General features: G+C 38.8%; 1 protein-coding gene across 7 annotated transcripts in view; it reads left to right on the forward strand.

Annotated features, from left to right (window-relative positions):
* DTNA (dystrobrevin alpha) overlaps nucleotides 1-25,840 on the forward strand; it is a 199,093-nt gene that overhangs the window by 143,883 nt on the left and 29,370 nt on the right. For 3 of the 7 annotated variants that reach the window (XM_075213482.1, XM_075213481.1, XM_075213483.1), the window contains exons 7-11: nucleotides 4,047-4,152; nucleotides 5,072-5,238; nucleotides 7,688-7,812; nucleotides 15,428-15,508; nucleotides 21,090-21,167. In XM_075213482.1, coding sequence (XP_075069583.1) covers nucleotides 4,047-4,152; nucleotides 5,072-5,238; nucleotides 7,688-7,812; nucleotides 15,428-15,508; nucleotides 21,090-21,167 — 557 coding nt within the window. Of the gene's footprint in view, nucleotides 1-4,046; nucleotides 4,153-5,071; nucleotides 5,239-7,687; nucleotides 7,813-15,427; nucleotides 15,509-16,670; nucleotides 16,761-21,089; nucleotides 21,168-25,840 lie in introns of all 7 variants that reach the window. The other 4 variants (XM_075213485.1, XM_075213486.1, XM_075213487.1 and 1 more) reach the window with 3 other exon arrangements.

A 25,840-nucleotide genomic window follows, 5' to 3' on the forward strand; every position in this document is an offset into this window, starting at 1 on the left:
AGATAGGAGTATCTGTCCATGGCACTTCACAAACCTGTGCTTTATGGGAGAGTGCAAGAAGAAAACTATGTGACACTTCACACAAGTTCTTATACAATAGAGTTTGTTAGAATCTTACTAAAGCAGCCTCCTCAGCTATACTGGCCAGGAGCAGTAAGGTTTGGGGGGATACACAGGAGCTGTCTAGTTGGTTCACATATGTGCATTGGAACTGATATGCCTGACTTGGGCTTTCAGCTCCACTAATAATAATAATAATAATAATAATAATATAATCATAATATAGTCAAAATTTGATAAAAATATATTTAAAAAATATTTTTAAACTATTGTTGAATGAAACCATCAATTAAAAAATGCTTTGTAATTTGTATAAATATCTTCTGCTATCAGCATCCTGAGATGGTACTTTTGCATGGAGAGGCTATCACTAAGGAGACCCGAAAATCTGATCACCAGCGGTGACCCCTTGATTGGCCGGAATATTATCTGCTGCGACAATATTTTATTTCTCAGGAGATGGGGCTTTACGTCATTTAATAATTAAAGTCCTTGAACTCATAACCGTATTTGTTACAAAAGTATTAAAACAAGGGGGTGAATACTTATTAATAATTAATTAATTTATTGTTTTTGTAACACAGTTAAAATATAATGCTAATAGAAGTTACTGAGCTGCAAGCAGGGGCACACTTAGGGCTAGATTTACTAAGCTGCGGGTTTGAAAAAAAAGTGGGGATGTTGCCTATAGCAACCAATCAGATTCTAGCTATCATTTTGTAAAAGGTACTAAAGAAATGAAAGCTAGAATCTGATTGGTTGCTATAAGCAACATCCCCACTTTTTCAAACCCGCAGCTTAGTAAAATATACCCCTAAGACTTTTCTTTTAGATGGGGCTGTTTAGAGATTCTGTAGATAATGAATGAACACGGAGGTGTAACTAGTTCTATACATTGCCCCCCTGATCTGTCTCGTATTGCCTTTCTCATGTCTTCCATTATCCCCCCCCCCACTATCAGAGAGCGCTCAGAGGAGGCTGCTGCAGCTAGTTTAGCCTCGTGCATATAAAAATGCATTTAGCTAATCTGGAATGAAACAATGGTGCATGGGAAATTTCCACCACTTTTTTTCTCAGTACACTCATAATCCTAGAGACTATAGATGGCAGGTAAACATGTGGGCTTGTAAAATCTAAGTGCAACAGTGGCACCCTCAGAATTCATTCTCAATAGCAGACGCCCATATGAGACTGATGTAGCATTGAGAAAAGATACTAAGATAAGTGTAAAGGTGCGGCATGGTATGCGAACGTACACTAGCCTGGAGTTAGATCGTTTAAGTTTGTTTAGCTTCTAAAATGGTTCTTTGAAGGTTTTATCCTAAGGCGTGCTTTTATTAGACAAACCCAGTAATATCTGCACGTCCTCAGTACTATGGCATAGAAGAGTTATTGGTAGAATCCTTGTAGACTCTGTTTAATAATTTATTAATATGTTATTTTAACAGCTAAATTGCTTTGTGGGTAAACAAAGCGATCTGAAGTGTATACACAATAAAATTTGAGACAATAGGAGAATAGTTCTGTAATTTGCGTTATGTTATCTGCAAAATTAACGAACACCCATGTGAGAAATGTTACTTTGTGCCACATTTATGGGGACTGTAATCATATATTTATTTATTCATTGATATGTAAGTTTGGGTTTATAGCATCTCTTTACAAAATTGTAATTAATGTTTTAACGTTCTGTCTAACCCTATTCCTGTGGAGAAGTATCAATCATACTTTACAGTGTGGATACATTTTATCTTGGTAGCTTTATATTGCTAACATGGATTTACAATCTCTTTCAATTCTAAGTCTCCAGCGCAACATCAATTTAATAAAGATATTAATGGTTTCCATATCCATAAATAAGAAGCTTGTGATGAGAAGATGTTCAAACAAACACAGTTAGAGAAACATTTCCTGCGCTGACATAGTGGTGTGACAGCTTTTCTTTCTTTGTGCTACAACAGTTCCTATAGCTTGTCTAATACGTACTTAAAGCAGAAATCCTTCATAGAAACTTTTTCCTTAAATAGCAAGTAAAGTACATTTTAAGCATGCACCTGATGTTTCTTAGCTGCCCTCCTACAAATAATCATATTTTCAACATCTTTCTTGAGGCTGCAAAACATGGCTTCAAGTTACACAGATACAGATTTAACATGTCATGTGAAGGCAGAAAAGGGGGAGGATCTTACATTACACAGAGCAGACAGATCTCAGAGGGGCGTTCCAAAGCGCCTCTGCTTACTACATCATGTACCATGTGACTGCCGTTGCCTTGGTAGTCCAAGCCAGGAAAAAATTATACACTTCACAATTCTTAAAGCCTCCCACGGTGATTTTATGTTATAAACAAATTGGTAATTAGCACTCTGTAGCTAATTACCAATGCTCCCACTGATAACTTTTCTTAACCACAAATAAAAAATGTGTTCTGTGTTTAAGGCGAGTGTACTTAAACGAGTATGATCTATTAAATAATAGTATTAAACATCAGAATGAGCAGAACGCAAAACAATGTTTGTCCTTAAATCTAGCAAACCGAGGGTTGTGGAGCCCAGTAGTAATACCTCAATGGCTACTGCCCACACAGGATATAAGAGTTTGAGACTTCTGTGTCTCTTACAACCACCTCTGTGCAAAGTATAAACGGGGAAGAAATACTCATACATTAATAGACCTACCAAGATAAAAACAAATTGGCACAAGGTGAAACATAATAACTATTCACAACACTGACCTGGAAAGTGTTACTGCACAGCTCTGCCCTGTTCTATATGTCGTAGTATATACTAAACATTACTGCAGTATTAGGGATGTTGGTAACATAATGATAAACATCAAACTGGCCACCACAAGAACATGTACTTAATAACAGAATAATAATTGGTGCCACCAATTACAGCATTAAAGACAGTGGCGTACAAGGAGGCAAAATGAGGTGGCTGTTACAGGTAGCAGAATTTGGCTGTAGGAAAATGTATGGAATTATGAGGAATGCATATTAAAGAATTGTATTTTAGGAGTCTCTATCTTGCTGGTAAACCTAATAATAATTCACACTGGGTTTTATACAGCTTGTGTAAGGGGTAAGAAGGCGTTGGCTCAGTTGCCCCCTCATGCAGCCGAATTACTAGACCCAGCTCTGATCAGAGCCAAGGGTGTTACTATGGCCCTAGCAGACCATGTGACTGTTATTGGCAGCCATACAAAATTGAGTGTGCCCGGAATATATTGATATGGATATATGTAAGTATATATGTACACATGCATGTATGCATATATGTATGCAGATGTGTATGTGTATATATATATATATATATATATTGCGTTAAAACACCAGGGAGAATGTGTAGGTGTGTGGGAAAAGCTTCCTACAGGGTGTTTCCATGTGTTAACAAAACATGGTAATGGTCCCTGGTGTTATGTATAAAGAAAGAGAAGGGTGGGGTCCATACATAAGTCCCAGGTCTTCTGGCCTGCCAGTCTCTAAACAGACTGATCAAGAGATGCACCTGTGAGGTGCCTGTGAAAAGGCAGCTAGAATATGCAATCATTGTCTCAGACCTTGGGAGGAGGGGAGTTGCCTCCTGAGAGACTCTGCTGTGGTGAGCAATGAGATGTTGAGTGTGTGTTTGGACAAAAGGTCCAACACCTAAAAGAGGATGTCACTAAAATGTATTAGGTTGTAGCCAGATGGCTAGGATTTTGTTTGTTTTGTTTGTAACTACCTTTATTCTGCATTTGGCACGCATTCATTTTTTTTCTCTTCTGCTTTGTATTTGAGGGAAACATATTATGGAATATCTTTTTTGTTTTAACAGTTCACTATGCATTTGCAGTATGTTTATTATATATTTTTGCCATTGTGAATTACTCATGACTCTTTAATTCACCATATATACATTGATATATAAAAAGTTTGAGTATTTCTGGCAGTTCTGAAAGCTGATGTGGACAAATCGACTTTATTACATTTTTCTTTTTAACAGAAAAAAGTTACCTTAAATTCGTTCTTGGACACACTTATGTCTGACCCACCACCTCAGTGTCTTGTCTGGTTACCTCTTCTGCATCGACTGGCGAATGTAGAAAATGGTAAGTGAGCAGATCCCAAAATCTTTATTCTTTTGAAAGAATTGATGTATTTGTAATCTTCGTACGATACCCTGCACTCAAAATATACTGCTTGGTAATTGTTGTTTGGATTTTTAAATGACTTTTTGTGTTTGTTTTGTTATTTTTTAATCCTAATAATTTGCCTACTTGATAGCAGGACATCATTTTTATTTTTTCCTTAGCAGAGCCAACAATATGTCCGTTGATATTCATTTTAAAGGCAGTCAATTGCATCGCTATACTTTTTTAGTATGGAATCCACCCAAACTAGCCAATAGGTAATTTCACCCTCCCTAAAATTCTCTAGACTGTGCTTCTCACTGCCATACAGTTGGGGAGGTCTTTGTACCGGGCCTCAGCAGTTTGGCTAGTTGGTGGAGGATAAAAATGTTGTTGTACAAGAAACATATTTACGACAGGAAGTGAAATTATTTGGGGCAAAAAATACTATGTTGACTGAAGATTATAGTGCAAATAAACACTTTTTACTAAATGTAGTATATTTTCTATTAGTTTCATCTTACAATTGCTTTAGAGCTTTCTGTATACCACTGCACAAGTGGGTGTTGAATATATAGCATAATGTTCCTTGGCTATAGAAGCAAAGTGGGAGAAGTGAAGCAGAGAAGCTGTAGGTATTGTTCAAACATGGTCAGGACAATTTATGAAGACGTGGGCAGAAGACAAGGGATGTTTGGTGCATAGTAATCAGAATTGGTCCAAACTGCAGTAGAAGTTATAAACTGGTTGCCACTTTTTCCTGTTTATTATTTATCTCCGTAAGAACCAATATAAATAATTGACATCATTAAGGAGCAAAGATTATGTATTATTAACTACTTATATGTTTTTATTTAGGTCTTAACTGATGAAAACACCATTTCTGTATTTCCCATAGTCTTCCACCCTGTTGAGTGTTCCTATTGCCACAGTGAAAGCATGATGGGTTTCCGTTATCGCTGCCAGCAGTGTCACAATTACCAGCTCTGTCAGGACTGCTTCTGGAGGGGACACGCCAGCGGTTCCCATAGCAACCAGCACCAAATGAAAGAGTACACGTCATGGGTAAGAGAAGGTTCAGTGGGTTCTGCTGCTGCAACACAGAAGAAACACATGCAAAGCGTGGACTAACCCAGAAAGATAGGGAACCAGCAGACAAAGAGTTTGGTGAGAGAGGGAAATAACCTCTTTGATTATATCCCTTAATGCGGCATTCATTTGTGACTATACGGGAAAAGTGTAAGTATTTAGCATTGGGCACTGCATAGAGCTTGATTAAGTTTGTGGTGCCCAGAGATTTATAATTTTAAATGAACCGCAAGATGGATAGGAAGAACTAGAAGTTAATTTCATATTTTGTTTTTGTTGCATAAAGGTTTTGAAACAAGTAACGTACATTGTGCAAGAATTCAGTAAGAACTAGCAGCTTGAACTTCATAGATGTTGTAGATGACAGTGTTGTGTGAGGATGATGTTATCTGTCGCTCGTTTGCGTCTATTTAGAACTGTGGCAAAACATTCTGTGTCTCAGGAGTTAGGTTGACAACAGACACAAGGTAGTGTGTATGTATATATATATGTGTGTGTGTATATATATGTATATATATGTATGTATATATATGTATGTATATGTGTATATATATGTGTGTGTGTGTATGTATGTATATATATATATATATATATATATATATATATATATATATATATATATATATATATATATATAATATGACAAGGACTGTGTTAGAAATCCAGTTAATGTCACTATTGTACAGCTAGCAGTGGATTGTGTAAAGTAAAACGTTATGAGCATACTTCAAGGTCTGCAGCAGGAATTGGTGCTAGAGCATGGGTTGCTGGCGGTGTGGAATTTTAACTCATTGTTAGTATAACAAAAAAATGAAGTAAAACATAGTCACAATTAAAGCTAGAAATGCAATTTGTAAAAAAAAATTCTTGTAGGTTAAAGGGTACATTGTTCTTTAAAAATTCAGTTAAAGCCATAGGAATTGACAGTCTGAGCTGCTGTCTCCCCTGCTTCAGATAGAGCTGAGCAGTGACAACGGTGATGGACAGAGGTCCCGGCTATATGGAAGTGCCAGGACCCTGCTAACTGCAGTGGTTGGTGGGGGTCTCAGGGGGAAAGAGCCACAGGCAGGAAAGGGATTTTATTATGTGAAAGTCATTTTTCCCCCAGTGTTACATTAGCCTGTGCACAAAAAGCTTTGTCAAAAGGTCATTTTGGAAGGAGAAATAAATGGTTTCAAAAAGTACATTTTGAGACACAAATGTTAAAATCCGGCTGCTCTGATAACATTTTGGAAAAGCTTTTTGTCTTTTTAATGGGTGTAAGTTTTATAATAATTTGAAACCATACTAACTCTGAATAAGCTGCATTTGAAGTTTGTATCCCTAAACTGTTGAAACATGGTGTATTACTTTTTAATTTTTTTTTGTTCATGTGTTTGACATCATCCTTAATCCTGAAACATACTTTATAATGTAATGTGCACGTAGAATTGAATTACTTATGCATTGCTCCAAAATTACAAACCTGGAATATCAAGCAGCATCTCTGCCATATTAGCACTAGTTGAGAATATCATATCACATGATATCAGGGCCTGATTAAGGGTTCAGGTCACCCTAGACTAGTACACTCGTAGCGCCTCCATGGCATGTTAATACTAACTTGTCCTTAATTTAAAACCTGGCTTGCTTCACCCCATCCCCACCAATGTTTATGTTGCTGTGTTTTCAAATCTCCGCTCCACTTGGCTTTTTAAAACGGTCACGGCAATCTTTATCACCCATTTCAATGTCATTATAAGTAGAACTGAATAGCAGAATAGAGACCAGAAAGAGCGCTACTGAGAATGAAGGTGGAGGGGGGGTTGTCGTGCCTGTGACTGTCGTATCCTTGTCTGCTGCTCCCTTATCCTCAGCACCCGCCCAAGGATGACTCATTGTCTCCAGCCTTTATCATGGGAATATGTCAAGATTAAAGTCTTACTACATTTTTTCGTGTTCTCTTTTTACTTTGTTCATATTTTAAAATGAATTTCAGTTTATACTTCTCCCTGTCACAATTATGCACCCCTGCCAAATGCCTCTCGCCCTGCAGCTTAGTCAGGCTGTTGGATAATCAGGCCCTGCATGATAAATACAATACATTTTTCTATTATTTTTTTTGTGCTTTTTACTAGAGCAGAGTATCTGTTGTATTAATTTTCCATTTCTTTTACCTCTATCCAGTGTTGAAGTTGGTGGGGCTAGGAAAACACAGCTGGTCAGAGCAGGTGAATGTAATAGCAGAGCAGACTTTCGGTTTAGCTAACTTCTGAGTGTTTAGTCACGTTGGAGGTGGTAGGCCCCAGTGTAGCCTATCAGAGCACTGTGATTATTATATTGTGGTGGTGATGATTAGCGCATCTTTATATGTAACAAAGTTTATATATTCACTTACTGTTTTTTTGAGGGTTCTTTTTTTGCTTTTGTTTTTTGTTCCTTACAGAAATCCCCTGCAAAGAAGCTTACTAATGCTCTAAGCAAGTCTTTAAGCTGTGCTTCCAGTCGTGAGCCTCTGCACCCAATGTTTCCTGATCAGCCAGAAAAACCTTTAAACCTGGCTCACATTGTGTGAGTATCACATTTGTGACTTCTGTAGATATTTTGCTGCAGCGAGAAGTGTTTGCATGTACAGATAACCTTGTGTGTATTATACATATTTATAATGTCAAGCTCTTGAGACTTTTCCAGGGACAGGAGAACCTAATTGTAGGTTGCGGTGTATTGTGTGCTTAGCCTTGTGTGTTTGCCTGGAAACAAACTGCAAGTCTTTTGTACCTGATATCTTTAATGCCATTGAGGAGCATATACAAGCAAGGTTAGCAGTGAATACAATATGTTTAATCAACCACATATAAAGCTGCATAAATAGATTAGTATCCATTTTATTTAAAGGATATGTATACTCACAAATTATTATTTTTTTAGGCACTAGACCACCTCCACTCAGTTATCAGAACAGTGATAGTCCCGTATCAAGGACCCCCGTAGTCCTGCAGTACTCCTCCACATCAGTGCTACACTGATTCATCTTCCTGCATTAACACCGGGAAGAGGAGTTTCAGTCAGCGCTTGTGCTAGACATTAACACGTGGTGGTTTACTTTTCCCTGCCACTAATCTTTACATAATACTGACTTGTGGTTACTCCCTTCCAAGACAGATCTCCACTAAAGAATCATTTGAGGTGTTTTAGTTTGGAATCCCCACCAACTGTATCACAACTCATAAAACAGTCTTCGTTTTGTCTGGGCAAATATCAGGCTATGTGAGCTGGTATGTGAAATAAATAAATAAAAAAAATTGTGGGCTGTTCGAATTTTACATTACAGAAAAATTTACCTTTTATGTTGAATTAATAAATGAGTGGAGAATATATGTATAAACTGCTATGATATATATAATTTCACTTTTTCACATAGCGCGATATCTACAGCTTTTCTCCTTTTATATTGTTTTACTGTATCCGTGTTACCTCAGACAGACAATACACTGTCAGCACCAGCCAGGCTTCCAACTCTTCCACATCCATATGCAGCCTGTTGCAATCATCGACATGACAGCTTGCCTGTATTTCATTTAAAGCAAATTAAACACCTGTCTTGGGGATTGAACTTCCTCAAGAATCTATCCAATCGCTTAAATCTACATACAAATATCATTGGTGTTCTACGTCCCTGAAATACTTGGGGGATGTGTATACCTACAACCCCTTCAAATATAATAGTCTGTAATTATTTATCGCTATTAAAACTTTTTGGCTCTTTAACCAAATCATGGGCCAGTTTTGAGCTTTCATGGTTAGGATGTATAGCCGTGTTAAGATGATTCTTCTGCCAAAAATCCTATTCCTGTTTCACTCTATTCCCTACACAGTTCCTCAAAAGTTAATAAATACATTTTAGTATCATTGAGTTTTGTCTGGAGAGGTAAATGCCCGAGACTTGCTAGGGAACATCTCTTTAGATCTAAATTAAAAGAAGACCTAGCTGCCCTAAATTAGAAATGTATCAGCAGATGAGCCTTGTTTCAAGTTAAGAATTGGCTAGCCCCCGCCCCTCACAAGCCATGGGTTGACATTGAAAAATATAAGGCTAATTATTTTCCTCTAGTTGACCTACTTTGGTTGGACAAGAAACAGACCTATATACAAGTCTACCCTACGGAGTATTGACATATGGGATAAAGCTATACAATCTACCTTTAAATTGACACTCCCTCCTCCCTTCTCTCCATATTACCTTTATCCAAATTAATTCCTGACTTACAATTTATTTCAAGGTACAACCAAGGCATCATCACGATACAGGGTCTCGATGAGAACAATCCGTTATTGTCTTTTACCCAACTGCAAGATAAATATATTATCACTACGGAGTACTTCTACAAATATTTACAAAGCAATCAATCGAACCCCCCCCCCTTCCTCCCTTTATTGGCCAGACCTTGTCCTCACAGAATCACAGGGGTGGAATTTCATCTTGGCATAGAACCCTTTTGTCCCCTTGTGAAGAAAACAAATTACTAACTCAATCCAAATGCAAATACGACTTGCATCTTTCTCTACCGAGGAATGGGGAATCATTTTTCAAAATGTGTTTAAAATGTGTAAATTTATCAACCATTCCAAGATTTGAAAATCATCAGTAATATCCAAGCTCTCAACAAAATTACTCCTCTCCATCTTATACAATATACCAGGGTTTCCCAAACCCAGTCCTCAGGGCTCCCCAACAGTGCATGTTTTCCAGATCTCCTTGCTGGAGCACAGGTATATTCATTACTGACTGACACATTGTAACAGATCCACAGGTGGTCCTAATTATGTCACATGTGATGAGTATATTGTATATACTCATCACTTCTAGAGCTGCGATGGCTCAATGTTGGTAAAATCTATAGCTGTGTCCAAAATTCAGAGACGTTATATTATGGAAACCGTTGGGTGTAAATGCTTAACTACCGCATTTTCCCCTCTGATCAAATGGAACCAATGATTTCACTTTTCTGATGATGTGGACTCGTCGCGCTGCCCCACATTAGCATAATGAGTATCTTAGTATTACCCATTGTCAATTTTATTACCTCTTCTTTGTTGCCTCAGCAAGATTATTGTGTAATATATTGTATTTTCCTTCAAATATTATTTATCCCTCTCCCTCGCTTTTGTCGTACCCCTTGATACTCGTCATTGTTTTTTCAAAATGTTTCACAAATGTTTCAATAAAAATGTATGAGTTAAAAGAAGAAATGCTAGGCATAAAAAGTAATCTAATAAAATGATAATAAAAATATGCAAATGTTTCTGTCCTAAAATAAGCTATTGCTTGTGAATAATAAAGAATAATGCACCCTTGTTGTGAAAACTAAGGTTATGTCACCTTGGCGTTCGGGGACCTCAGCCTGCATCCTTATGCTTTTATGTATGCACTGAAACGTGACTTCCAATATTCTTCTATTTTACAGTAGGTTGGGCATAATCCCATATATATTTTGTTCATTGTATACCAGTCAATTATATGCTGTGCAATGAATCAAATTTTATATACATGCCATTGTAGAATGACTTCCATGCCTCCATCTTTTTAAAATGTAAATAAAGCCATTGAGGATTCAGGGTTTGGTGTGCATAGTGATTTGGTTGTAGTTGTGCATTAGGTATCTTCATGCAGTATATGTAAATGTGTTACCGGGGGTGGAAAACTGGAGGCACGGTTTACTCCTTTTGGTAGTACAGAGCTTTTGCATACTGTAACAGGCATTGGCATTAATGTCTGCTTGGAATTTTTACTGACCCTTATGTTCAAAGAACAGATATACCTCAAATAGATTTGCATCTTACTTTCTTCATAAAGGTCGTACCAATAATTCAGCTCTGGAAATTTAATGGGGGAACTGTCCAACCCAGGAAGACTTGGCCAGGCTTTGCAGCTTTTGAAGCCTGCGTACACTAGGTCTTCAAAGTGGTATAATCCAGGACCAAACTCGGCAGAGCAAATGTGGATATTCTTACTGGGGGCATCAACTTAATGGACACATTTTTCTACTCTTCTGGAATGTCCGGGAGACTCCCAAATTTCTGGGAGTTCTACCTGGAGGACCGTACATCCTTCCCTAGTGAAGTGGGTTAGATTACGCGATATGTCTCTAGTCGAGTTATTGAGGCCATGAACGATGTGTTTGTATTGTCAGACCTCCTGCACCTGACCCCCAGAGCTCCCCTCTGGGGTCTAACGGAGGGGACTGATCAAAAGTTTGATATACATTTTAAATGAGGGATTTACTTTAATGTTGAGTCTGTGCATAAAAGTGGATGTAAATTTAGAACTATAGTATCACAAAATTGCTGTGTGCAGGTCAGTTACAAACAGCACCCAATAACTTTAATGATGGGCATTAAACACACCAAATTAAAAAATAAAATGTATTTACTCCTTGCTACCACTTTTATTGTTGCATTTACTCCTTTACAATGACAGGCATTAGTACTAATCATTTATCACACATCTGTCAGAAATGTACAGCTCCTTGAATGGGGACAGGCGGTAAAAGGGGGTGTGGCCATGTTACAAAGGGGATGTGACCAATCAGTCAGTGACATGCCTAGCACTACTGAAGCAATAGGAGGTCCCTTAACCCCTTCCCCTCCAAACATCCATACGTTGCATTGTATGCAGAGCTGCAGTGAACCATAGTACAACCCAATTCTCTGACCCGCGGGTCAAAGATGCCTGCAGTCATGGCGGCAGGACAGAGACCTCAAATCAGGATTGTCCTGCCTATATCAAGACAAATCGAGGGTATGATCACATATGCAATATCTTCAGCAAAAGCACTAACTTGCAACTTACAGTTGTCTACTGTATAGCATTTACAGCAGCGCAAGGGTTAAAAACCAATGCAGTATTGCAGTCAGTATTCATTTGCGGGGTTAAACACATGCAAATCATAAGCAGCATTAATTTATTTCCTAAATTTCTCAATTGTACATATAGTTTTGCTTCTCATTGGAAATTAAAAAGACAACCATTACTGATAAACAAAGGACAGAGTAGAGTGAACTCACATCAGTATGTGACCAATGCACCTTAATAGCTGCAAGTGATCGTTCTTAGCCCATCTCCCATCAGAAGAGAGTGCTGGCACCAGGCCTGACTCCGGAAACCTTTTATCAGCAGTAATTCACACATAATTCCCAGCCATTACGTGATTACAGCCACCGTCTGCCCCCTGAAAGCTGTCTCTTCATTTAGGATTTTCATTACTTTATATATAATTTTTCTTCAGTCTGGCCTTCAGACATGCAGTCAATGTCCAAGCCTTATGGCACATTGACTTCAATATGTTTTTGTGCTTTTCATATGTTAATCAATGCATGAAAAACAAATTAGGACCAATAAGTGCCAATGGTGCCATGCCCACCATTAGAAAACTGTAATGCCACATTTAAAATTTCACAAGGCAGCACGCCCCATCACTCAGACATGTCCAACAGATGGTACGCATAAAAAGCACCATAGATAATGCATTGTTAGAGCAGACATTCATTCATTTTTACCCATTTTACCAGTGCAAATGTGTGAACGAGGCCTTGGTGGTTTTTTTGAAGGTTCTTAAATATCCAAGTTTTTACCATATGTAACTTAGAAAAAGGGGAGTTGTAGAACTATATGTAAGACACATAGTAAAGGTAAGAGAGAACATTAAAGCAATCACTTCTGTGCTTGCAGCTGTATCTCCATTCAGGCTCTCTGTTTTATGAGGTTTACAACAGGTAGACAAAATACATCTGTATGACCAAGCCCCTACGAAATGGGATGTCTATAGTATTCACCTTGATGATGAAGGGATGTCTACACCCATATTAGAGATAGCATTATGTACTGTGTAATAGATATTAAACAAATGGTTGGACTGTGTTCTCATCACACATCGGGGGTTAAGGTAATATTACTATTACTATATATTATCCCTTATAATATAGTAAGGGTCAAATTATTAAGCTGTGATGAGCGAAAAATCCATAGAAATGGCCATCACAGCTCTTCATTCAATTTATTAAGGGGTTAAAGCTGGACAAATCAGAGGTGTCTCCTGCCTTAACCTATCTTAGGTTGGTCACTGCAGTCACCATAACCCTCTATGGGGACTGCGATATGACTCCTTTTAAGTGGTGAAAATGAAAAAAACTTTCACCGCCAGCCTAAAGCATTGATGCCATCTCAAGATGGCGTTCACTTACCCTTTCAATAGAGTCTTGGGGTCTCTATCGGCTGCTGATGAAGATGCCATGAGTCCATCGCCGGGCCACATCACCATGTGCAAAAATCACACGGGTCACTTCCTCTTTTTTAGTTAGTTTGGATTGGGGGGGGGGGAGGGGACAGGGGTTCGCCAGTGCTCACCAATGAGCCCTGGCATGGTAAGTACAAGCAGCAGTACATTTTGTGATACAAGATGATACTGGCTACTGCCCACTGGCCACCAATGTTGAATAAACCCCTAAATATTAAAAATGAATATAACTAATATTTACTTTAACACTAATAATATATAATTTAAATAATTCAGAAATGAATGCACCCTGTGAAAGGAATACACGTGCAAGTGGGTTTTTTTATGGGGTTCTGTGTATTTAACTAGGTTGCTTAGCCCATTATTACGATTCATAAGGCCTGATGGGGTATGATATTGCCATTTGTGCACACTGCTAGTAGTATTATAAGTTATTGTGCTGAATACACCATATACAAATACACCACCAAGTGCAAATAATGTGTGAATAATAGTAATGTATCCTTTCTATTTCCCTGTTGCTACAATAGGGACACTTGGTGAGTACTGTGACCGGTCACCCTTTTAATTATAGTTCACGTCTTCACATGTAGGTTATTATCAGTCATCATTAATATGTAGAAAATGCATTGTGTTTAGTATCCATTGACACACACCTTTGTTATTGTTATTAAATGATTAAAATGTGCAAACTCGTAACATAATTTCATTATTAGTTTTGCATTTTGATTCAAAATTTGTGAAGATGGATGAATGGAATGACACCTGATATGACTGTACATAATGCAATATTATGACTGCTTTTGAGAGCTTGTGGGCATTTATTTTGCCTCACAATATTGCAAATGTATAAACAAATGTTCTGGACTATTGAAGGCTAGTGTCACATGGGTGTTTTTAAATACTATGTTTTTGCACACGAAAAACACTGCCTTCTGAAGTTGTGGCTAAATAGATTCATATAGGAAATACGGTTTTCCAATCACATTAGCCCTTTAGCTGCTGTTATTTCCTACCACACATACACGCACACACTTACACAATGTCTATTATGTGAGACGGCAATCATCCTAGCAGTAAGTTTTTGGATACTTGGAGGAAACCCATGCAAACACTGGGAGATCAAGCAGACTTCGCACAAATATGGCTGGTCGGAATGGAACACTTGAACCCAGCGCTGTGAGCCAGCAATGCTAAACACTCTGCCTCCGTTATGCCCAATGTATTTGCGTTATTATTGGAGTGTTGGCCGCATTTTCTACTCTGGAAAATGTTTAGTTACAAAGCTCCCATGTAACACCAGCCCCAAGATGTATTGTATGTTTTGTCTTTATAGCCCTTTAGTGGTAGATAGTATAGTCTGTCTGCATAGGTAACTATTTCATTTGAGAAGTTAATTTTAGAAGAACTCCTCCAAATCTAAAATTATACCTTTTACAGCTCTACAAAGCAGATAGCAAAATAGGTTCTGGAGTCCCTTACTATTGGAGTCGTATTCATACCTGTATGCTTGATCAACAGTTGATGTTTCTTCTGGACAGTTTTGATTCTCTATACTTTGACACCTCTTGTGTTGAATGCTGTGATTGGGCTGTCGCAGTCATCCACTCTCAACACAAGATCTGTTGGAGCTCCTTAGTTTTCCATATTCTCCACCAGCAGGTAAAAGAACCCATGAACAGGAGGCAGGGGTTGAGTATCTCAGAAATGATGGAGGCCTTGCTAGATGGCCGATTGATTGCTACTGTACTGTTTTATTTCTGGGTACAGTTCTTCTTTAAGCATGAATTTCTTTCTGTGATAGGATGCCTTGTATGTAAATATTACATCATTATGTTGGAATTGAATGTGCCATATAAGTTAAGTTGGGTCTCTTTCTTTTTTTCTCATAGGCCTCCCAGACCAGTTACCAGCATGAACGAGACGGCATTCTCTCACTCTGTTCCCTCAGGAAGTCCTTTCACAAACAAAATGTAAGTATCAAATCTTCTGTTATAAATGTCTATACATTCACTGCTTAATAAACTGCTGTGTGCTGATTTGTGTTAAGATTATAGCCCCATTCAGTGGATTTTAAGTCTAAACAAATATGCAAGCTGCAGGTCTTTAGAAAGCAATTTAACACTTGGTTTAATACTTTTATTCTGAGTTGGAGCAGTAATTAATTCACACAGAATGATAAACGTTATGTCTTGCTCTTGTAAGCCGGCTGAAGTGCTAAGGTACATTCCCGCTGTCCGCATCTATTGCTTATGGAAGCCCACAGAGATCAGAAGAAACAAAATTCAGAAGTAATGTAAAGGTTTCCTATATTTTCTGGTATTTTGCAGTTTGGAAATGTCTGTGACAAAGCTTTGTGTTATACTTGAATGTGTACGTCGATCACAAATATAACAACACTCTTGCTCCAAATTTGGTTCAAGCCAATTGCTAAATTTCTCAAATTTGGTTTCATAGGTTGACTACCTAACTTAAAGGGGATGTGATCTAAATTGTTCATATTGGATTTGAGTCTTTAATACACCTGACTCTTATATCCACAGTCCCAATGTCGTCATGCTCATTTCACTCAGAGAAGTGTAAGAGAGGTTCTTGGTAGAGTCGGACTGCCCATTAAATTAGCAAATGGATCTAATGGTGGGCCACAAGCTTCAGTGGTCCCTATTGTCATGAATAATAGCGGAAGCTGGAAAATGCCTATATCTCTATTTACCAAACCTCTTTACTTTATAAGCAGAAAACATGCCAAATCCATGTGCAGAATAGAATTCTTTCATTTTGGTTCATCAGTGGGGCCCTGTAAAGAAGTTCCTGGATGGTCTCTTCACTCACCAGTTAGACACTGTTCCTGGTTAATACATCTGGTAAAGGTGACTGTAGTATATAGCTGGTACAATTTGCTGATGAGAGCTATTCCGTATAACACAGACAGGATTGTAATGCTCATTGCATGGTTTTGTTGTTTGTTTAAGGTTGTGTTGCCCTTAATTTATATAACAACTTGCTTTTTTGTTATTTTTGTCGCGGGAGTGTATAAATCAATGTTTTGTTGAGCTGTTCTAGGACCCACCCCACAAAATGCATGTGACGCCGACATGTGACTTAACTGCAGACTCCCTTGTTATACTCATTCAGGTTACCTGACTGTGTAAGTGTAACTAGTCCCGTGACTGATGAACATTCTCTGATAAAGCTGTATGTATGTCAACTGCAGAACATTCCACGGTCAGTATGAGAGAACTAAAGCACTAACCTGGCTAGTTGTGTAGGTTGTACACTAAATTATTACTTTCTGTGCACCCTTAGATGCTTCTAGACAAGACTGGGACAGTAGCTTCTGTATTGTCGCCATATTGTAACCTGCATGCCCTGTCTTTCATAGTATAGTTATTTTTTATTTTTTTATTTTTTTCATTTATTTATTTCTCTTGTAATAAACTTGATTTGAGTGTTGTAGATCATTTGTGTTTTTCCCCTCAAATCCTAAAACACTTTTCTTGTAATCTTGGCTCCACCATAAAAGTATTGACAATTATCTTGTTTTTTTTGTTTTGCAATTCAGCTGTTAAATGATGTACATTGTATTTACAAGCTGGCACTACTCTCTAAGGATCGTGCGGATAACTCCTCCTTTGTATTCATGAATGTATATTTGCATTTTAGCCTATACACATATATCATACTTATCAGCTTTGTACACCGGATGGGAGGTAACGTTTGACTAAGAAAAGGGGCGGGATGTGGTGAATCACGTCATTTTGGCCCGCTTCCGCGACACACAACCTCATTTTGCAGCGGGTGGCAGGTTAGAATGATGCCATTCACTGCAAAGTGGGCAGGATGGGGAAGAGGGCAGGATGTGCTCTTCCAGGAGTCCGGGAGACCTGCCCGGAATTCGGGAGTCTCCCGGATATTCTGGCAGAGGGCAAGTATGACCTATATGTTACTTGTACTGTTACACATACATAACTATTGATCAAAATCACACAGGCTCGCAAACACTTGGCAATATTACACTCAGCCCCTAGTTAGGTAGACTTGTGGGTCATCTGCTGACAATAACACACACAGGTTATTATAGTGCTGGTGATAGGGTTATTGTGACTGTGGAGACGATGCCCCGACTCTGCGTTACTGAGAGTAATGTGCAGTATCGCCTTGAAAGCACGGTGCTACATAACCTGCAGCAAGGTCTGACCGAGTCTGTGCTTTAGCAGGATGTGTGTGTGAAGCGTTTGTTAAGATTGCGTGTAGATGGTGTTCTAGTCCTTTTACAGCTTTGTTACTTTGCGTTAGAATCGCAGCAAACATGTCTGTGAGCATATAAATGCAGGAGGGTGCAGGCCCAGTACATGTATACAGGTCATGGAACTCCAAGGAAACTTCTGTTATATTTCACTGAAGTGGTGCAGTACTCCTTACAGTGCACAAGTAGTATTGGTGTAACAGTTTACGATCCTATGTAAAATATGGTATATCTATGTTATTCTCCGTTATTGATGAGTTGTCATAAAATATCCACCTTACTGAAAGATATAACTCTTGATGTCAGAGACTGATAAATCGTTCACCATTTATTCATGTATTATAATACTATTTATCATGACAGAATATGTGTATAGTATGTCATTTGCATTTCCTTGTCCAAAGCAATTTTACAAATGCGTGTAACAATCAAGTGTTGAAATAAAATAATGCAGGATATGACGTCAATTGTGGAGGACATGTCCTGTTCAATGCAGTATAGTCTGACATTTATTTTTTACGACTAATGCCATAATACAGTATGTAGTTCTTGCCATTTTACATAGAAATTCCAGCAAAATTCCAGTGACATTAGTACATGAGAACAAACATCACATTATGAATATAGATTACAATGTAGTTTGTATTGTCTACAGACACAGCCATTCTGTGGCCGTTCTAATATTTATACATTAGTCCAAGTGGATAGAGCTTCTTGTAAATTGATATAGCTGCACTGTCATGAAAATTGGTGCAGCTTTGTCTGCAGCGTGTACAGGTGATGACCGACACATTTTAAGGATAGCCGATTTGAAAGATCAATATTTGCTAAGCGGCCTGTCTCGTCTCATAAAGGAAAAAAAATAATTGAATACGTGCATAGGGGGTAACGCACAATGAAACTTGAGGAAGTCAAAATTGGAAAGTTCAACTCGTTAAAGTGTGTGGCCCATGTGTTCAGATGCCTGAATGATCATATTATATGCTAGATGGGGTTTTGAACTGCATAATACAATGTTTCCAGCTTGAGTCTAGTTATATTTGTATCTTCTTAGAAAGCTGTCACAGGCCTATAGGTTAATACAGTCACCTGCTCTAAAAAAAGATATTGTAATCTTGTCCAAATGATATAAGCTCTCCCCTCCTGTATCTATTGTGTGCTGGGGATGTAGTGAGGCAATGGGCACCTTTATTCATATATAGTGGGGCTGTACCACGATTACTCAGTGCTGCCAATTGGTCATTAGCCTGTCTAGAGAAATCACTAGTAAAGAGGTGCCGGCTGACCTGGTTTCTGGCTCTTTACACTCTCCGATATTCCAGTCCGCTACCCGATATTGCAAAATATATGTCACAAGTATAAAGAATCTCTATGAAACTCCTAAATAGCGCAGCAAAAGCACTGATCCCTGGTGCATTTGGCCCTCTATTGACACATTTCTTGGTCCAATGGTCCGATTGCTTGGAATTTTAAGACTCGCCCACGTTTAAGATACATTCAAGTCCTTAAAGTATTGGAGAGTGTATCTAATGGCTCTTCTCCATCTCTGCTTACAGTGGTTTCCAAAAGGAAACCACCAGAACTGTGGCAGAACAGGTGTCAGACCCGGTCACTGCCACATTGTTTTCAAAATCCTGTTCCAAGAGCTTTCCTGTGCCAGACCAGGTAGGTTGTTTAGTGGCGTTAGTTCCCACAGTCTGTATCTCTACTATGTGCATGTGTCACTGTTACCTCCTGGATGAGAAGACAAACGTGTAGGTGTTCAAGGAGAAATCACAGATTGTCTGTATGGTTTGCTTGTGTGACAATTTGCATATTTACAGTTTAAAGTAATAAACTTTGTGTTAGACATCTGTCAAATACACTTCCATACAAAAACAGCCTGTCTGTTTGAAAGTGTGATGTAGGTTTCTGTGGCATGCCTATAATGAAAGAACCCTAAAAAGGAACCCTTGTCAGGTCAGGGATCTTGTCAGTGCAGAAGCAATCTGATATTTCTGAATTATTTTAAAAATAGAGATCCTGGAAGAGAGCTGTAAATGTAGAACCCAAAGGCGCTCAGTTTATGAAAAATAATATATTTCTTTATTCATCATGGGTGTAGAGTAACATACATAAATACTTCTGGGTACGTTTGTGGGGCTGTCTTTCTTCATAGGTTTTCCTGATTCGGACAGAGGCCTTGGGTTCACTTCCAGCCAGGGCACACTCTCTGAGTATATATGCTTGGTGCGCTCTCTGAGTATATATGCTTGGCGCGCTCTCTGGGGGTATATGCTTGGCGCACGCTCTGAGGATATATGCTTGGCGTGCTCTCTGAGGATATATGCTTGGCGTGCTCTCTGAGGATATATGCTTGGCGTGCTCTCTGAGGATATATGCTTGGTGCGCTCTCTGAGGATATATGCTTGGTGCGCTCTCTGAGGATATATGCTTGGCGTGCTCTCTGAGGATATATGCTTGGCGTGCTCTCTGAGGATATATGCTTGGTGCGCTCTCTGAGGATATATGCTTGGCGCGCTCTCTGAGGATATATGCTTGGCGCGCTCTCTGAGGATATATGCTTGGCGCGCTCTCTGAGGATATATGCTTGGCGCGCTCTCTGAGGATATATGCTTGGCGTGCTCTCTGAGGATATATGCTTAGCTTTCATCCTGGTGGCTCAGTTTCTTCCCTCAGTACAAAGACATACTGGGAGGTTTACTGACTCCTGACTGTAATGCTCTGGTTTGTGTATTTGTGTGCCTATAGTAGGAAAATTAGATTGTAAACTTCTCTAGAACAGTAGATAGTACTAAAAATAGTACTGCAACATACTTTGGTGCTAGATTAATACAAATACAAATAATGATGTATTACTGATAACTTTGTCTAAGCCGAGAGCCTTTGGGTTGACATTTGTGGCAATTTCGGGTACTGGGTGGTGAATCCTTTGGTGTGGGTCCTCTAAATATAGTTGCTGTATAAATAAGAGCATGTCTGCTAACACTTTTATTTATAGGAACCTGGAGAAAAGTCCAAGCTGACTGAAGTCCAGAAACCATTGAATTGATTTCTTTGCAGCTTGTTAACATTATATAAATCCAATGCTAATTGTTTCCTCTCATCTGCTGTAGTTTTGATGAATAACAGAAATTGTTTCATCTTCTTTCTTTAACCTTCCCTATAAATTACATTATATGTTTTATCTATCTGCATTTCATGTATGTGACCTTAATTACTTATCATTCCGAAATGTGCATTTAAGAACATCTATTGCCACTTGTGTGTCATACGCTTTTTCGCCATTGTTCTGTCTTGTTAACCAGCTCTTCCCAAAAGACCTCAGAAATAGAGCAGAGCAGACAGCTTGCTAGGGCTGCTCCAACATTACTGAAAGGCAAGGGGTAAGTTTCAGACTTGTAGAGCTAGAAGCTGCAACTAACAGTCTTCCAGAACATGCAGGTGTGTTGTGGTGCATTAATCCACTAATCAAGACTGACCATAGTTAGTTGTGTGTCATTAAAGTGTTGTATGCATCCCTTATAAAATCACTGGCGCGGTGGTGTCATTCTTTTATCATTAACTTTATTAATCACAGTTAGGCATAGTTGTGATATGCATAAAATATTGTAAAAAAAACAACATACATAAAATAGTAAACTGTTGTATAATAATGCATAAAATAAAAAGGAAGACATAAAATGATATTTATTTATAAACATCTAATCTAGTAACATATTGTGGGAAGTAGATGTATTAACCAACGGTTTTTGCAAGTCGCCGATATTCAGCGACTTTGTGGGGCAACCTTAAATTTTCCCTGCAAACTTACTGAATATCGGCGACTTGCAAAAACCGCTGGTTAATACATTTACCCCTTGAAATTTTTCTTTAGCAAAATAAAGCCGGTGGTTTACAGGTAAAGATGTGATAGTGATTTTTCCATAATGATGTGATCCATCATCTTTCCAAACCTCTGCATACCTGACCAACATGTTGTTTCCATGAGGTTACAGAGGTTCTCCACCCAGAGTTAGCCATGCTGTAACATAAGTAGCAGAATTGGGGGTTACGATATCTGTCACTCCCGCTATTCTTGAGCTAGTCACTATTCAATACTGATCAACGGACAATTATTTCGCTGTCAATGGGATTAGAATGTTGAGTCAGGTGCACTAATGCCGGGGCCCATTCTAGTAGTAAGATCACCATCAGAAATGTAAGAACGCTGATGTATGTAATGATCCTCCCTCGTGCCGAGTAATTATTATATCACATGAAGCGTGGTTCAGGCCACAGGATGACCATTTCATGTACACAAGTGCCTACTTTACACGCAATGCCTTTATTTTAGGTTTTTATAAAAATAAGGCCTTGTATATTACAATAGTTATATATGTTGTGCTATTAAATGAGTTAAAGTAGCAATTTCCGGTTTGCAGTCCAGCAGGCTTGAGGGCGTTACATGAGAGACGAAGGGTCCATTCCAAGCCTTTTGTTTAATAGGTTATTGGGCATCTCTGTACCTAGATAATCTTGTGTAATTATTTTACGAAATTCAAAAATCTACTGCACTCACCACCATAGCAGTACTGGTATAGCACATACATTTATATTGTATGGAAAATATATTGTGATCACATTATATCTGTTCAGTTAATAGCTATAAACTAATTTAGTAGAGTGCCTGATTGAATTATTACAATACCAGTTTATTATAATAATGCATTTGTTATTATAGTATAATGTATTTGCAGTTGGACCAATAGCCCAATAAAGGGACTTTCATGGTACATCTTTATCACATGTAATGTTTATCTTATCAGTAAGATTAATGCCTATGCACAGTGGTGTGCTTATAAGGAGGCAGCAGAATTTAGGGGTGGTGGAGCACAATGTGGAAATTAAATACAAAATGAAAATATCCGTGTTGGAATTGTATTATTCTACCTTGCTGGTAGCAATATCAATAATGAACAGGACAGTGCGCGGCTTGTTTTATAGTATATCTCGCTAATAAAAATGTTTGTGTTTGCTTGTAAAAAGGATGAGCGCAGTACTGTGAAAGTTGCTCCTTGCGATAGAATGCTCAGCCCCCCCTGCTTATTAAACCTTTATAATGTCTGTACTAGACCTGTAAATATTAAATCAGATGGACTGTTAAAGGGTGAAAAGTCCTATGTCCGCCTTTGCCCTGTATATTAAGGGGTCGTCACTACAATCCTCCTTCTGTTAATCTCAGGATTGCTGTAGCAGAAGAAAATCAATGCATTTTCTTCAATGGTAAATTATTTTAAAATCTTTCTATATATGCTGTTTACTTTGATAAAATATATTGTTTATTATGAACTACATTTTTTTTCCCAAAAAATGTGCTTTCAGTTCCACTGTGCATGCGTGAGCCAGCTAGCCGGTTCAAGCATACGCCTATCCCTTGACAGGCCCAGCAAGGCACTAAGTTATCATCATCACCATCATCATCTATTTATTTCTATAACACCACTAATTCCGCAGCGCTGTACAGATAACTCATTCACATCAGTCCCTGCCCCATTGGAGCTTACAATCTAAATTCCCTAACATACACACACAGACAGAGAGAGACTAAGGGCAGTTTAATAGCAGCCAATTAACCTACCAGTATGTTTTTGTAGAGTGGGAGGAAACCGGACCACCCAGAGGAAACCCACACAAACACGGGGAGAACATACAAACTCCACACAGAGAAGGCCAAGGTCAGGAATCGAACTTATGACCCCAGTTCTGTGAGGCAGAAGTGCTAACCACTGAGCCACCATGCTGCCCTCACCACTTGGGCCCAGTATGAACGATGCAGCCAAGTATCGTTCAGCTGCCTTGGGGAAAGTTTAATAATATATTCTGGAATAAGCAGGGAAGGAAAATCAGCCCTTATACCACATATTGATAAATAGACCCCCTTAGAGAGTTCAACTGATGTTGGTCTTAATGTCATTAGTTTACAAAACTACCCAAGACAATAGACCGTGTAGGTTGTAAATCCCACAAGCGACATCATTATTTAAATAGTTACTACAAGTCTTGCAGTACTCCTACATTACAAAGCACCATTTTTGTGTTTTCCACCAGCCCTTCGATATTGATTGATAGACCTTAGTAAATGGGAACTAAAGCATTACTAATATTTGCAATATATCATGGTTTTATATAGACACAGTATTCATTAGTGACTTGTAGTATCTTTCTAATGTACAACAGATAAATCACATTAAAAATACAAGATAATTTACCTCCGTGTGCCCCCATTTGTTGAACTGCATTTTGTAACCATAGCTTTATGTGAAAGCCAAATTCATAGCACTGTGCAATGTTAATTTCCCTATTGTTTGAAGTGTCAGCAGCCACTTGCCCCCTGTCACCTGTGCACAGGAATGTTCCAGGAAAAAGATGATGCCATGTTTGATGTTACATGACATATTTATATAACAACCACACATCTGCTTTGCATTTTTAAATATGAAAATAAACATTATTTTTTTGTAGTACAGATACGGCACATTCTACTAACGAGCTATGACTATACTTTTGACTGGTTTCTAGATTGCTATTCTGTAATACACAGTACACAACAGCTGGCTTATAAAACAACAATATTTCCTATTCTTATGTGGCAGATGAAAGAAGGGCACTTCATTCCATGACACTGCATAGTTTTACTGCCCTGTAGAGCTGGTCAGATCATTCTGATAAGAAATCTAAATTGCTTATCTGCCAAGAAAAAAATACAAGTATATAGTTTATTTGATCTTACATATTACCCTCGATTTAGTTAGCAACTGATTACAGGAATGTCGTTTAGTTGTAGTCTTGTGTTTGTTTGTGGTAGAATTACTGGTAGATCCCTGAATCTTACTGAAACCATTAAGAAAGTTGGTACCCACAGTCCGGTTTTTGCACCTTTCCATTTAAAAAAAACGCACAATGGAGACTTTTGTGGAATTTTACTGGAAATGACAATGGTGGAAAGAGAGGAAGAAAAATCACTGCTTGAAAGTCCAGCCGTCTACAGCTTTAGTAGAAAGTAAAACAATGTGTGTCAGGTTTGGTACTCTTGTTGATTAGAATTAGGACCAGGGCCGGTGCTAGGGTCCATGGCGCCCTAGGCATTTTTACAAAATCGGCGCCCTCCTCCCTCCTCCCCCCTCACCCCGTCTTTCCTTACCTTGTCTCACCACTGCCGCCTCTCTGCTCCGTCTCCTCCCCTCCACTCACTCACACTAGTGAGTGGAGGGGAGGAGACGGAGCAGAGAGGCGGCGGTGGTGAGCAATAGCCTCTTCCCCCCTCCCCGTGCATCTGAATGCTGTGCGGCGGCCGTGACAGGTATGGTCAGCGGTCGCCGCACAGTTTTAAAGTAATTTACCATTCTGTGGCACCCTCCAGGCGCCCTAGGCAAGTGCCTAACCTTGCCTAATGGGAGCGCCGGGCCTGATTAGGACCCTCCCACTGTCAGAAGCATCTTGACTTTTGCTTTCCACTAAGACTTTTGCTTTTATTTTATTTTCTTCCTATTGCTTTATTACCACCGAATCATTACATTTTGCTCTCCCTTTTCTTCCTTTCCCGGTGCCAGGGGTCCACGTTCCACCTTGATGTAAATGTGTGCAGAGGGAATCTGCTTCTTGTCCTACTACTTCAGGACCACACTATTCTCAATATCAACTTTCACATTTTTACACATGTCTTTATTACGTGTCACTATATACATTAAAAAGTTCTTAGAAGGTGCAAAAGATGCCTCATTGTTTCTGCCACTTCCAGAAACATGGGTAAAAAAAACAGTCCACTTTTTTAGGAGTAAAAAGGCTGCGAGTCCCTCTGGTAACGGCTCCCTCTCCATCCTCTGAGTGTAATTTAAATACCTCCTGCCAAACAAGTAGGCAAAAAATGAGTCGCACAGATGTAACACCCATCAGAACATAAAGCATTTTTGCATCCTGCAGAACGCCACAATTTTCCCTTACAAACTTTATCTGGCATATTCAGTTACAAGTTATGTCCCGCTGGAACCTCAAAGAAGTTCCTCCACAGGATATTTGG

The sequence above is a fragment of the Mixophyes fleayi genome, chromosome 5, assembly GCF_038048845.1.
Source record: "Mixophyes fleayi isolate aMixFle1 chromosome 5, aMixFle1.hap1, whole genome shotgun sequence".
NCBI classification, from domain to species: Eukaryota; Metazoa; Chordata; class Amphibia; order Anura; family Limnodynastidae; genus Mixophyes; species Mixophyes fleayi.